The 12530-nt window shown below is 47.3% G+C and overlaps 2 protein-coding genes across 6 annotated transcripts in view; both read left to right on the top strand.

Moving 5' to 3' along the window:
- The window catches only part of ncoa6 (nuclear receptor coactivator 6), a 9432-nt gene extending 3568 nt beyond the window's left edge, over positions 1-5864 (top strand). For 2 of the 4 annotated variants that reach the window (XM_054608810.1, XM_054608808.1), the window contains 8 exons: positions 69-197; positions 306-1139; positions 1288-1419; positions 1978-3337; positions 3461-3579; positions 3727-4163; positions 4637-4888; positions 4991-5864. In XM_054608810.1, the coding sequence (XP_054464785.1) occupies positions 69-197; positions 306-1139; positions 1288-1419; positions 1978-3337; positions 3461-3579; positions 3727-4163; positions 4637-4888; positions 4991-5851 (4124 nt within the window). In that variant the 3' untranslated portion in view covers positions 5852-5864. Of the gene's footprint in view, positions 1-68; positions 211-305; positions 1140-1287; positions 1420-1977; positions 3338-3460; positions 3580-3726; positions 4164-4636; positions 4889-4990 lie in introns of all 4 variants that reach the window. The other 2 variants (XM_054608809.1, XM_054608811.1) reach the window with 2 other exon arrangements.
- Positions 5864-11771, top strand: LOC129099547 (uncharacterized). 2 transcript variants are annotated; one of them, XM_054608812.1, is made up of 6 exons: positions 5864-8032; positions 8583-8636; positions 8754-8784; positions 10139-10180; positions 10435-10568; positions 11347-11771. In XM_054608812.1, exons 1-6 carry the CDS (start codon positions 5884-5886, stop codon positions 11391-11393), a joined length of 2457 nt encoding a protein of 818 aa, XP_054464787.1. In that variant the 5' UTR covers positions 5864-5883; the 3' UTR covers positions 11394-11771. The 2 variants fall into 2 exon arrangements, with proteins under 2 accessions (XP_054464787.1, XP_054464788.1); XM_054608813.1 differs by lacking the exon at positions 10139-10180.
- The last annotated feature ends 759 nt before the right edge of the window (positions 11772-12530 follow it).

The raw sequence follows: 12530 nt of genomic DNA, 5'->3' as shown, positions 1-12530 counted from the left end.
ACTTGGTTTATAAAAGTAATTTGCCTGTTTCCAAAAAACACATTTTAATATGCGTATTTTTCCATAAGGAGGGGTACGGATGGCCAATCCGGCGATGGTTCCTCCTGGACCCGGCATGGCGGGTCAGGCTATGGTACCGGGCAGCAGTGGACAGATGCATCCTCGTGTTCAGAGACCATCTTCACAGACAGGTTCAGGTCTTTATTTCTTGTACGTCAAAAGATGCATGTTCTCATTTTGAATATCTCAAAGCATGGACAGTTCAATAATGGAAAAACAAACTACTGCATCCTCCTCCCCAACAGATGTTATGGATCCAATGATGCCCGGTATGTCCGTTCAACAGCAACAGCAACAGCAACTTCAGCACCAACAGGCTGGTCCCCATGTCTCGGGCCCGATGCCTCCTCAGGCTGCCCATCACATGCAGGCTCTGCAGGGCGGGAGGCAGCTCAACCCTGCCGCCCTGCAGCAGCTCCAGCAGCAACATCACCAACAGCAACAGGTCCAGCAGCAAGCCCAGATGTCTCAGCTTGGACCTAGACCTCCGTTCAACCCAGCGGGCCAGATGGCTGTGCCCCCTGGCTGGAACCAGTTGCCCTCTGGGGTCCTCCAGCCACCTGGCGCTCAAGGTGGCCCCGCCTGGAGAAAGCCCCCACCCCAAGCCCAAATGGTCCCACGCCCTCCCTCTCTTGCTACGGTTCAGACTCCCAGCCATCCTCCGCCCCCTTATCCGTTTGGCAGCCAGCAGGCTGGGCAGGTGTTCAACACCATGGGACAGGGACAGATGCAGCAACAGCAGCAGACCGGAGTGGGTCAGTTTGCCGCCCCCCAGCCTAAAGGCCCACAGGGCGGCCCTGGTGGTGTAGCAGGACCGCCCAGACCCCCTCCGCCCATTCCACAAACTTCTGGACCGCAGGGCAACCTCACTGCCAAGTCCCCCGGTTCCTCCTCGTCTCCTTTTCAGCAGGGTTCCCCGGGGACTCCTCCCATGATGGCTCAGAGACCGACCACTCCACAGGGGTTTCCCCAGGGCGTTGGGTCACCAGGAAGAGCAGCCCTCGGGCAACAGGGTAACATGCAACAAGGTTTCATGGGAATGCCCCAGCATGGACAGCCTGGGGCCCAAGTTCACCCAGGTGGGTTATTGTTAGTAATCGTTTCTCGGTAGACTGAAATGCAATCAATAAAGTTTTTTTATTTTTTCCCCCTTTATATATGTTTTCGTATGTTATGGTAAAGCACTCTGGTGTCTGCGATAACGAATTCAACGAAAACTGATTACAGGCATGCAGAAGCGTCCCATGGGCTTTCCAAACCCAAACTTTGTCCAAGGTCAGGTGAGTGTCAGCGCTCCGGGAACCCCCGTTGGAGGAGCCAATCAGCAGCTACAGAACAGTCAAGCCATGACTCACACAGGTAAAACATTCACTGTTTATGCAGTCACAAAAAAATACGGCAAAGACCTCTTTCTCATGTGATCATTACACTACTGAGGCAAGATATTTCACAGTCGAAAACATTAACTATGAAACCCAACAATAGTGCATTTGGAAGAGTTGGTCCTAATGGTAGATTTTGTTGCTGCTTCGTTAAAAAACAAACATTGCACTGAATCATTTTCCCCCAAGTGTTTTTTTATCAATTAAAAACTAAATATAAAGCATGGCAGACTCCATGGAGGAGGACCACCTTTCTATTATAGATATAAAACTTTTTCGAAGCTATCGAAATCAAAATAATTCTTAATTTCAGGTCATTATACATCAATTAAAACATAGTCATGAATGTTAAATTCAATTTCTTCCAATAAATCCCCCTGAATGTTACTCTGTTCCTTTAATGAACTGCTTTGGTGTGTCAACAGCCTCGTTTGGCACACCATGGCCTAACCTGCAGTTTGCAGAGATTATACTATCTTTTTAACTGTTGTAAAACCATTTATGTTTGTTTTTTTCCCTCTCCGTTTTACAACAGGAGGTCCGCCGTCAGTTTCCACACCAAACTCAATGCAGGGTCCACCCCATGCCCAACCCAATGTCATGGGTGTGCAAAGTGGCATGGCAGGTCTGCCCCCTGGTACAACCGCTGGGCCGAGCATGGGCCAGCAACAGCCTGGCCTCCAGACCCAGATGATGGGCCTCCAGCATCAGGCCCAGCCCGTGTCTTCCTCCCCCAGCCAGAAGGTTCAAGGCCAGGGTGGAGGTCAGACCGTCCTCTCAAGGCCCCTCAGTCAAGGTCAGAGAGGAGGGATGACCCCACCCAAGCAAATGATGCCTCAGCAAGGCCAGGGGGTGATGCATGGGCAGGGTCAGATGGTTGGAGGCCAAGGGCACCAGGCCATGCTCCTCCAGCAGCAGCAGCAGCAGCAACAACAACAACAGCAACAAAACTCCATGATGGAACAAATGGTCGTCAACCAGATGCAAGGCAACAAGCAGGCGTTTGGAGGCAAGATTCCAGCCGGAGTCATGCCCGGCCAGATGATGCGTGGTCCTGCTCCAAACGTCCCAGGTAACATGGCTCAGTTCCAGGGCCAGGTTGGCCCACAGCAGATGACTCCACAGCAGCAGCAAATGGCTCAACTCCAACAGCAACAATTACAACAGCAGCAACAGCACCAGTTGCAGCAGCAGCAGCTACAGCAGCAGCAGCAGCAACAACAACAGCAACACCAGCAGATGAACCAGCAACAGCCCCAGCAGGTTCCTATTTCTGGCAACCCTAATCAAGCTATGGGCATGCATGGGCAACAGATGAGGCTCCCTGCTGGTCATCCTCTTATCCAACAACAGTTGCAGCAGCAACAGTTACAGCAGCAGCAGAAGCAACAGGCCATGTTACAACAACAACAACAACAACAGCAGCAGCAGCAACAACAACAACAACAACAACAACAGCAACAACAGGTAGCTCAACAGCACCCACATCCTTTGGGAGATCCTAATAACGGGGCAGGGGACTTGGGGGTCCAACAAATGGTCCCTGATATGCAGGGGCAGCAGCAGCAAGGCATGTTGGGGGGCCCTCAGCACATGCAGATGGGAAATGGCCACTTTGCAGGGCATGGCATGAACTTTAACCCACAGTTCCAAGGTCAGATGCAGATGGCGGGAGCCTGCGTGCAGCCAGGAGGCTTTCCCGTCAGCAAGGATGTAACACTGACCAGCCCGCTTCTGGTCAACCTGCTGCAGAGTGATATCTCAGCCAGCCAGTTTGGTCCGGGAGGAAAACAGGGAGCAGCCGGGGGCAATCAGGCCAAACCCAAAAAGAAGAAACCGGCAAGAAAGAAGAAGCCCAAAGAGGGAGAGGGACAACAGCAAGTAGAGGGACTCGGGTAATAATTTGTATTTCTTACAGGTTTGTTTTTGCCATGGTGGACAGTTGAAGTAAGTTTTTTTTTTTTTTTCTCTTCCATTTATAAATGAATTGATTCAGAACCATCTTTTGATTCTCTTAGTGGTCTTGATGTGGCTGCTGGCATGGAGGACTCCGAACTGCCAAATCTGGGTGGTGAACAGAGTTTGGGTTTAGACAACTCCGGCCAGAAACTCCCCGAGTTTGCCAACAGGCCTGCAGGTAAATAATATAGAATTAATTCATTTTGGCAATTATTTAGAATCTGCATTCAGTTGCTGATTCTTTTAGTTGTAGCAGCTTGACAGTACGCTTTACTTTTTAATTTGTACTGATTTTTATACGTATGCCTCTCCACACTTAATCTAGGCTTTCCTGGCCAACCTGGAGACCAGAGAGTATTGCAGCAGGTACCAATGCAATTTATGCAACAGCAACAACAACAACAGCAGCAGCAGCATCAACAACAACAACAAATGCAGCACATGCAACAGCAGCAGATACAACAACAACAGCAACAACAAATGCAGCAGCAACAAATACAGCAACAAATGCAACAGCAGCAAATACAGCAACAGCAGCAACAATTACAACAACAACAACAACAGCAGATGCAGCAACAGCAGCAGATGCTGCAGATGCAGAATCTCCAGAATGCTCAAGGGCAGCAGGGGATGACGGGGCCTCAGCCCTCAGCTCAAAGTCAAACCCAGATGCATCCTCATCAGATGCAGCAGCAGCAACAACAACAACAACAACAACAACAGCAGCAGCAGCAGCCTCAACAGCCACACCTGCAACAACAGGTATTATTATTAGTATCATCATGTGCCTTAATGACTTGTAATAAATTATAAGAGGATTATCTATTCATACACACAAAGGTGCATAATTGGAAATTAAGAGCATATCAATGATTGAGGGATTGCCCCACGCGGCTCTGAACTTGGAGATGGCTGACCCGGTGGCTAACAGCTCACTTTGCTAACAGCACAAACCTTGTAAATAGCGGCTACAGTGCTGACAGAAATAACAGTTTTAAGTTGGCGGGGGGGAGACAAGAGTGTGGGCCTTAATCTTTGTTTATACATGCCGTGGTCGCACACAAACTTGGAAATGGACAAAACCCACAAAGAGAGAGTGACCTCATTCTCTGCTCAGGACACCTCTACTACACTATATCTTTACACAACAAACAGTAGTTTATTGCTATTTTGAATCCTCTGAATTTCAGATGTAGCACCTTTTTAATGCTGATCCCCATTTTTTATTTTGGCAGCAGCAGCAGCAACAACAACAACAACAGATGATGATGATGCTGAAGATGCAGCAGGAGCAGGCAAAGAATCGCATGTCCATCCCTCCAGGAGGGCAGATCCCTCCTAGGGGGATGGGCAATCCACCTGAGGTGCAGAGGCTTCCCGTCACACAGCAAGGTAACATGCCTGTAATGATCAGCCTTCAAGGACACGGAGGGGTACCGCCGTCACCCGACAAAGCAAGAGGGATGCCCCTGATGGTGAACCAACAGGTGAGGGGAAATGTGCTGCAGCATATGTAAAGGCGATATTACTTGTAATTTATTTTCTTGGGAGTGAAATTGTACACATTTTGTATTTGTTCTCCATTCTAGCTTGCAGGAGCTGCGCGAAGAATGTCCCATCCTGATGCAGGGCCGGGTCCTCAAGGCACCGGATCCGAAGAAGCCATTGCTGGGTCTCACCCGAAGCCTCCTGGTGCTCCAGAAGTTGGGGTGCAGCATCCTGGGAATGGAACCCAACAAATTATGGCCAATCAGGGCTCCAACGCTCACATGATGAAGCAAGGCCCTGGTCCATCACCAATGCCCCAGCACACCGGAGCCAGTCCCCAGCAGCAGCTACCTAGTCAGCCTCAGCAAGGAAACCCAATGGCGGGCCTTCATTTCCCCAATGTCCCCACAACCTCACAGAGCTCAAGGCCCAAAACCCCCAACAGAGCCAGCCCCAGGCCGTACCACCACCCCCTCACCCCGACAAATCGCCCACCCAGTACCGAACCCTCCGAAATCAACCTCTCACCTGAGAGGCTTAATGCCTCTATTGCAGGGCTGTTTCCTCCCAAAATCAACATTCCTCTGCCTCCCAGACAGCCTAACCTAAACAGGGGATTTGATCAGCAAGGTCTTAACCCAACAACTCTGAAAGCCATTGGGCAGGCCCCTCATAGCTTGTCTTTACCGGGCAACAACAACAACGGAAGTGTGGGTGGAAATAACAGTCAACAGCCTTTCTCTACTGGCACTGGAGTAGGAGGTGTAGGCGCTAAACAGGACAAGCAGCCTGGAGGGCAGGCTAAGAGGGCGAGTCCCAGTAATAGCCGGAGGTCAAGTCCAGCCTCGAGCCGTAAGACGGCCACCCCAAGTCCAGGGAGACAAAAGGGGACAAAGATGGCCATCAACTGCCCTCCCCCCAGCAGCAGATGGTCAACCCTCAGGGGCAAACCACGATGCTAAGCCCTACCTCAGCACCCCCGAATCCAGTATCTATGCCGGCACAGGTGAGTGGGGCCATGGAGGCGCAGCAGGCCCAGAGCCCCTTCCACGGGATGCAAGGTAACGCCGCTGAGGGAATCAGGGAAAGTCAGGGAATGATGACAGCGGAGCAGCGACAGATACCTCAACCCCAGCCACAGCCTTTGAGGGAGTTATCAGCTCCCAGAATGGCAAGTCCCCGTTTCCCGTTGCCTCAGAAGCCTAAACCTGACGTGGAACTGCAGGCCAGCACAGTTGATAGGATCCCAGCGCAAACGCCCACTTTGCCGGACTCCGAGGCCTCGCCGACTCTCAGGGCAGCGCCAACCTCCCTGAACCAGTTGCTGGATAACTCGGGTAACAAGCCTCCTCGGCCCGCGGAGAGTAATACTGTTAGGGATGTTATTGTTAAGGACAGCCCCAAGTCTGCTTTGAATCCAGAGAGGCCGCTCCAGAGTAATTCCCAGAGCACAGATATGCCAGCTGCTGTTGCTACTACTACTGCTATAAATGTATCGGAGGCTAAACCCAAACCTGCTGTCCCAATCTCTACCAGCAGTCCCAGTTTGCATCCCGCCTCAATTTCCAGCTCGCACCCTAGCACTAACGTGACCTCTAATACTACCCCCAGCCTTAGCCAGAACCCCATCTCCAGTCTTGGTGGTCATCCAAGTCCAAATGTAAATCCAATGCCTACCGTCTGCCCCACCCTCAGTACTAACACAAATGCCACCACAAGTGGAAGCCCCAACCCAGTCACTTCCAGTCAAAGCAGTCCCGCCTTGACTGTCAGTACCAGTTCTAACTCCAGCTCAGCTCCGAAACCAAGCCCCAGTCCTAAGCCTGTGACAAGTGTTCACTCTGTCATACAGATCCCTGCCTCTTCTAGCGCAATTCCCCCAAATCAGATCACTGTGTTTGTCACCTCTAACCCCATAACCTCTGCCCCTACTCCCCAGGCACCCACATCTATGGCCTCAACCATGGTGGCTGTCCCCAACAAGAACATTAGACCTCAGGACATCCGGCAGCAGGCCCCTGTCCCCCGCCCTCCTCAGTTTATCGCCGCCACCCCTGTCTTATTCAACCCAATTTTCCAGGTCCCAGGTGCATCTGTGGCTCCCAATACCACAATGGTATCACAGTCCGTCACCATGGTGGGGCCCATTCAAGTGTCCACTACAAACATTCAACTTTCCCCTGCCCCAACCTCCACCCAGTCCTCTGTGGCTAACGTGACCAGCACTCAGCCTACCAGAAGTGCTGTTGGACAGGTCCAGATTGCCACTAGTGTGTCCTCATCGGTCCCAGTTGGTACTCCCACAGCCCCTCAACAGGTTAACTCTGGGGCTCCAAAAACAGAAAATCTAGTTGAGGCGGTTCCTGCTCAGAAACCTAGTCCCCCAGTACGGCAGCCGTCTCCCCACCCAAGCCCTTCAGCATCAGCTCCCTTTCAGGCACCCCTTGCGTCACCTCCTCTTTGCTCTAGTCCTGGGGCTGCTAACGCCATCCGGAAGAGCCCCATGTCGCCGCCCCCCACTGCCCAGGTGAAAGGTAAACCTGCACAGGCTGCTGCTGCTGTTTCTGGTACAGCTGACTCCCAGCAAAGTCCCGTAGAAAGGCCAGTGCAGGGGCCCACCGGAGCTGTACCACCACAGGTCTCTCCTCCTCCTGCTAGTCCTGCCATCCAGACTGAAGCACTAGTTCCCCATACTACTACTACTACTACTACTGTTGCTGCTGCTGCTGCTGCTGCTGCTGCTGCTTCGAACAATATTACTCCGCCTGCTGTCCCCTCTCCAACCCCAACTCCTGGCCAAGTGGCTGTTCCTACTCAGATTATCACCCAGGCTCCAGTGCCTGCAACAGTTTCAGTCTCAAGCCAGGCCCAGGCTGTAACTTCTCAAGCTCCTACAGTCACTGTAGTTAGTGCCACCACAGGTGTCTCGTCTGCTACTTTGCTCTCTACGGTTGCTCCCGTGCAAAGTCCTGTACCGTCCATTGTTCCAGTTGTCCCTGGACCTGCTCTGGAGGTTGCCCCCACCACATCTTCTCCAGTTGCAAACCCTGGCGGAGTTCCAGCAGCTCAGCCTAGTCCCCCAGCTGTGGAGCCCCCCATGCTGCCAGCTGCTGTGTCTGCTGAAATCACTGAGACCCCCCCAGGTAAACACACAACTATTGAGTTAACAGGATAATGACCACTTTATGACTATAATCCTTTGTCAGGTCAAGCAGCTGTGATGAATCTTGAGACGCTAGGACAGAGTATGCAAGATTAAAAAAATAAATAAAACTGAGCCCAGTTTTGTCAACTCTTTTCCAATGACAGTAGCTAGTAGCACTAATTCCAAAAGTCGCTAAATCTAGCGAGAAAGTCCCAAAGTTTTCAACACTGACAGATCGTAAACAACTAACATAGCTGTAAGGTACCAGACGGCAACTTCCGATTCTGCTCCGAAGTCGATGCGGAAGTGTCTTAAAACTTGCATTCTCTATACGGACCAGCAGGGGGCGACTCCTTGTGTTGCAAAAAGGAAGTCCAATTGAATGGAAGTCTATGAGAAAATGACCCTACTTCTCACTTGATTTATTCCCTCATTAAACATGAGTTTATGGTCCCAATCTCTAGTTTTAAGTCTTCTTCAATACAGCATGATGTTCATTTAGTAAATGATGGTGTATGTGTCTGATAAACTATTTAATCCCCCCCCAGTACCAATTCAACAAGATCCACCGTCCCAGGAACCTGCTGCCAGCGAGAAGACGGGTAAGTCTTTGTCTTAAGAAGTTGATAAGAAAGGCTTATAACTTCCATATGATCTCATATTAGTCACTTGGGACCAGGTGGCATAGAATTAACTCGTGTTTGTTTCGTCCTGTTCAGGTGAAGAGGTCTCCACGGGTTCGGAGCAGGGGTAAGATTCCTCATAACATTGATGTTTTTTTTTTTTACTGCTGTATTGTTGATTAGTTGTGTGATTGGGGGGACGGGGTCTAATAAAGGTGTCCCTTACTATTATTGATCTCTGAAAAGTTGGCCTAGTCTTAAGAACCCTGCGCTCTTGAAGAAGAAATGCTTAGTCATTTCTAACTCTACTGAGACTCATGGAGCTCATTTGGTTGGCCAAGGAGGCACATGGTGAAAAACAATGAGGCAGCACTTGGTATGTATGATTGGCATGCAACAATATGATTTTTCTAATGCATGTCAGAAGCTTAAAGGGACAGTGTGTAACATTTAGGGGGTGTTATTGGCAGATATTAAATATAATATTGATAAATATGTTTTAATTGGTGTATAATCACCCGAAACTAAGAATCATTATGGTTTTCTTAGCTTAGAAAAAGCCGCTTATATTTACGTAGGGAGCGAATCTTCTTCCACTGAGTCCGCCATCTCGCACGGCCTTGTTTTTACAGCAAACAAGAATGTACACTGGCTCTAGCCTTTTTTGCGTTTTAAGTAATCTAAAGGTAGTGATGCGCTCTGAAACCCGAGTTACTGTACTTGCGAGTAAAAAGCCCAAACTTTATCAAAACATTTGTGAACATGCAAATGAAAGTGAAACCTAATTCAGTTGGCCCCGGCCAGCAGGAGCGATCGGCAAAATGTTTTGTTTTTTTATTAACTTCTCTGCTGGCTGAGAAAAAAGAAGACTGGAGGACAGAAGACAGGAGGGATGACTGATTCTGACAGATGTCTGTATTCTTCATTCTTTATAAACTTATCTCAGAAATGTTATTGATTGTATTGACATTTTACATTTTGTTTCCAGTGAGATATTTTTTACTTTATAAAGTGACTTTGCTATTGTAAACATAACTGTTGCTGCTCTGGAAACAATAGTTAGCTATATCTAAATTATAACTTCTAATTTTGTTCTGAATTTATTTGTTTTTAAAGTCTTGTATATCCTTTTAAAAACAATTATTTAGTCATGTAGAAGAACAGAGTATTAACAAGAATAGCCCGTAGTTGTACTAAAATCCTAAAGATACCTGTAGGCCGCCGTAGTTCTCAACATGCTTGAAAAAGCGGCGGGGCTGAGCTCGGGGGTATTGATGTATTTAGATGCAACTACAACTTGCACACTGTCCTTTTCTTAAATGAGCCTATCGCAAAGCGAATCGCACCACTCCACCGACCTTTTTATTGGCCACATCTCTTTTCCTGGTTTTTTTTTGTCTTACTGTGGTTTTGGGGGAAGTGAAGCCATGTTTGTTCAGCACAGTTTATAGTTTACCGCTGTTTTTCCACTTCTATCACAGATGGGCAAAGAAAAGAAAGACGCCCATCAACTTAGTCCCAAGGTATGTATTTTAAACACGTTTTGCGCTGCAAAGACTCGATGCAGCGGTTCATGTCGACGTAGTGGATGCAGTCGGGATGGAAGATGGACAGTATCTGTGGTAGACGAGGAAAAACAGCAGAGTCCTGAGTGGTATTATCTCTTTCACTGAGTAGAGCAGAGTCGACTCGTTACCGTGCGTCTTCAGTAACACACCCTCGTGTTGTCCTTCCTTCCCTGTCGTTTTTCGTTTGTTTTCCTATCTGGTCCTCCCAGGGCTGCGGTGGAGAAGCCCAAGGGTCCGAGCAGACGCAGCTCCCGGGCAGAGAAGGAGGTGGAGGAGGAGCCAGTAGCAGACAGCGGCATCAGGAAGCGATCGGCCAGACCTGGAACCAGCGCCGCTGTGAAAGGTGACTTAAGAACATAGATCATACAAGCACAATATATGGTAATATGGTAATAAAAGACAAGAGTTTCGGATAATAAAACAAGGTGTGAGACACACGGATAATAAATCAAGTCCCAATATTTTAGTCCCCAATAAAATCATATCGTATAATACGATTTGTTGCTTTGCTATTAAATTTTGATAAAGGATGGAATTAATTCATTTTACTACCGATTTAACCTGCAACATTCTGTTTAAAGGCAACACCTGATTTTCTGGGTTCAGAATATGCGTTGGGTCGCGTAACGAGTAAAAGGCGGGATCCTCCAGTTCCACCGAGTGCGTTCTGATGCAGAAGTGTCTTAAAGCTGCATTCTCTCTGCTGTCCATCAGGGGGCGACTCCTCTGGTTGTATAGAAGTCTATGAGAAAATGACTCTACTTCTCTCTTGATTTATTCCCTCAGTAAACATTGTAAACATGAGTTTATGGTCTCAATCTCTAGTTTCAAGTCTTCTTCAATACAGCATGATGTTCATTTAGTAAATGATGCTCCATTTAAAAAAAAATTAAAAAAACGTCCGTCCACAAACCAATGTGTGATGTCACTATCACTACATCCACTTCTACAGTCTGGTAGCTTCGCGACTCGATGTGATCAGCCCCTATGTCTCAATATATTAACATCATGTGTACAATTTGGTAATAAACATTGATATTTAATTTTCCTCACATCACATGCATCCCTATTTGTGGCATCATTGACCTTTTCTCTAACACATTTGTGTTTTCTTTTAACAGAAACTGGAGCGAGCCCCACCCAGGCCAAACGAAGGAAGTCTAAATAGTCACAACAGCAGTTGTGTCAACCCTGTGAACCGTACTGTAAATGTTTTTTGTTTTCCTGCTGTGAATCCGTTAATCGGTTTCTCTGTCCCCCCCCCCTACTCTAGATTATGAACTTTTCAATGGAGGAAGAAACCAATGTACAGATTGTGTTTTAAAAAGAATTATGCTATTGTCGTGTCCACGCTATCATGTGAGATTGTAGTTAGAATGTGTGCAATACAGTATGTTGTTTTTTGTGTGTGTGTGTGTGTGTGTGTGTGAATGTGCTTTTTTTAAATATTAAATGCTGGATTAATCACGTGAAGACTGACGATGGAGCTTGTCATGATTGTATAATTATGTTGTAAAACTGAATTAAATTTTCTACTGCTTTTTGTCCTGTGAAACGGTGTTGAAGTGAGTCTAATTCCTACCAGAGCAGAATTAAAAGTCTTATTAATGAGAACTAGAGGTGATAAGCTTGCAGAACACGATGCTCCAGGTAATGTGGATGTAAATAAAACATTAATAACTGGTGTTATTTTAACAAAGCTGCCACACTGATAATGGGAAGTACAATGCAAAAAATAAGTTTAAGACGAGGAGACTGCACTTATTGAATTCGTATTCGTTTACTGCACTTATCCTATTCGTAGTAGTTTGTAGCACTTATTATATTCGTATTAGTCTGTTGCAATTATTGTTTTCGTAGTAATTTGCCTCTGCACTATACTTTTGCTCTGGTTTATGCTTTAAGATGCTTGTTTAAGAAAGGAGATGCACTTATGACTTCTGGTGACTAGTAGTTCTCTTGAATACCTATGTTGAATACACTTATTGTATTCGTTTGTTGTACTTATTGTTTGTTGTACTTATTGTATTCATATTAGTTTGTTTCTGTACTTTTGCTCTGGTTTATGCTTTAAGATGCTTGTTTAAGAAAGGAGATGCACTTATGACTTCTGGTGACTAGTAGTTCTCTTGAATACCTATGTTGAACACACTTATTGTAAGTCTCTTTGGATAAAAGCGTCTGCTAAATGACTGTAATGTAATGTAATGTAATGTAATGTAATGAGAGAACAGCCATACATGAAATCCAGTAGTTCATTTTAAAATGTATTAGACATGCACACTTTTATTGTTCCATTTTGTTT

This window comes from Anoplopoma fimbria, chromosome 12, assembly GCF_027596085.1.
Source record: "Anoplopoma fimbria isolate UVic2021 breed Golden Eagle Sablefish chromosome 12, Afim_UVic_2022, whole genome shotgun sequence".
Taxonomy (NCBI): Eukaryota; Metazoa; Chordata; class Actinopteri; order Perciformes; family Anoplopomatidae; genus Anoplopoma; species Anoplopoma fimbria.
The sequence above is the reverse complement of the archived record's forward strand: the minus strand, read 5'-3'. Positions and strand labels throughout refer to the sequence as shown.

What these genes read in the sequence shown, in the direction of transcription:
- LOC129099547 (XM_054608812.1), top strand. Translation starts at nt 5,884, where the DNA reads ATGCCGGCACAGGTGAGTGGGGCCATGGAGGCGCAGCAGGCCCAGAGC. An exon ending in CCCATCAACTTAGTCCCAAG is followed by an intron (nt 10,181 to 10,434) that starts GTATGTATTTTA and finishes TGGTCCTCCCAG; the next exon opens with GGCTGCGGTGGAGAAGCCCA. An exon ending in AACCAGCGCCGCTGTGAAAG is followed by an intron (nt 10,569 to 11,346) that starts GTGACTTAAGAA and finishes TTCTTTTAACAG; the next exon opens with AAACTGGAGCGAGCCCCACC.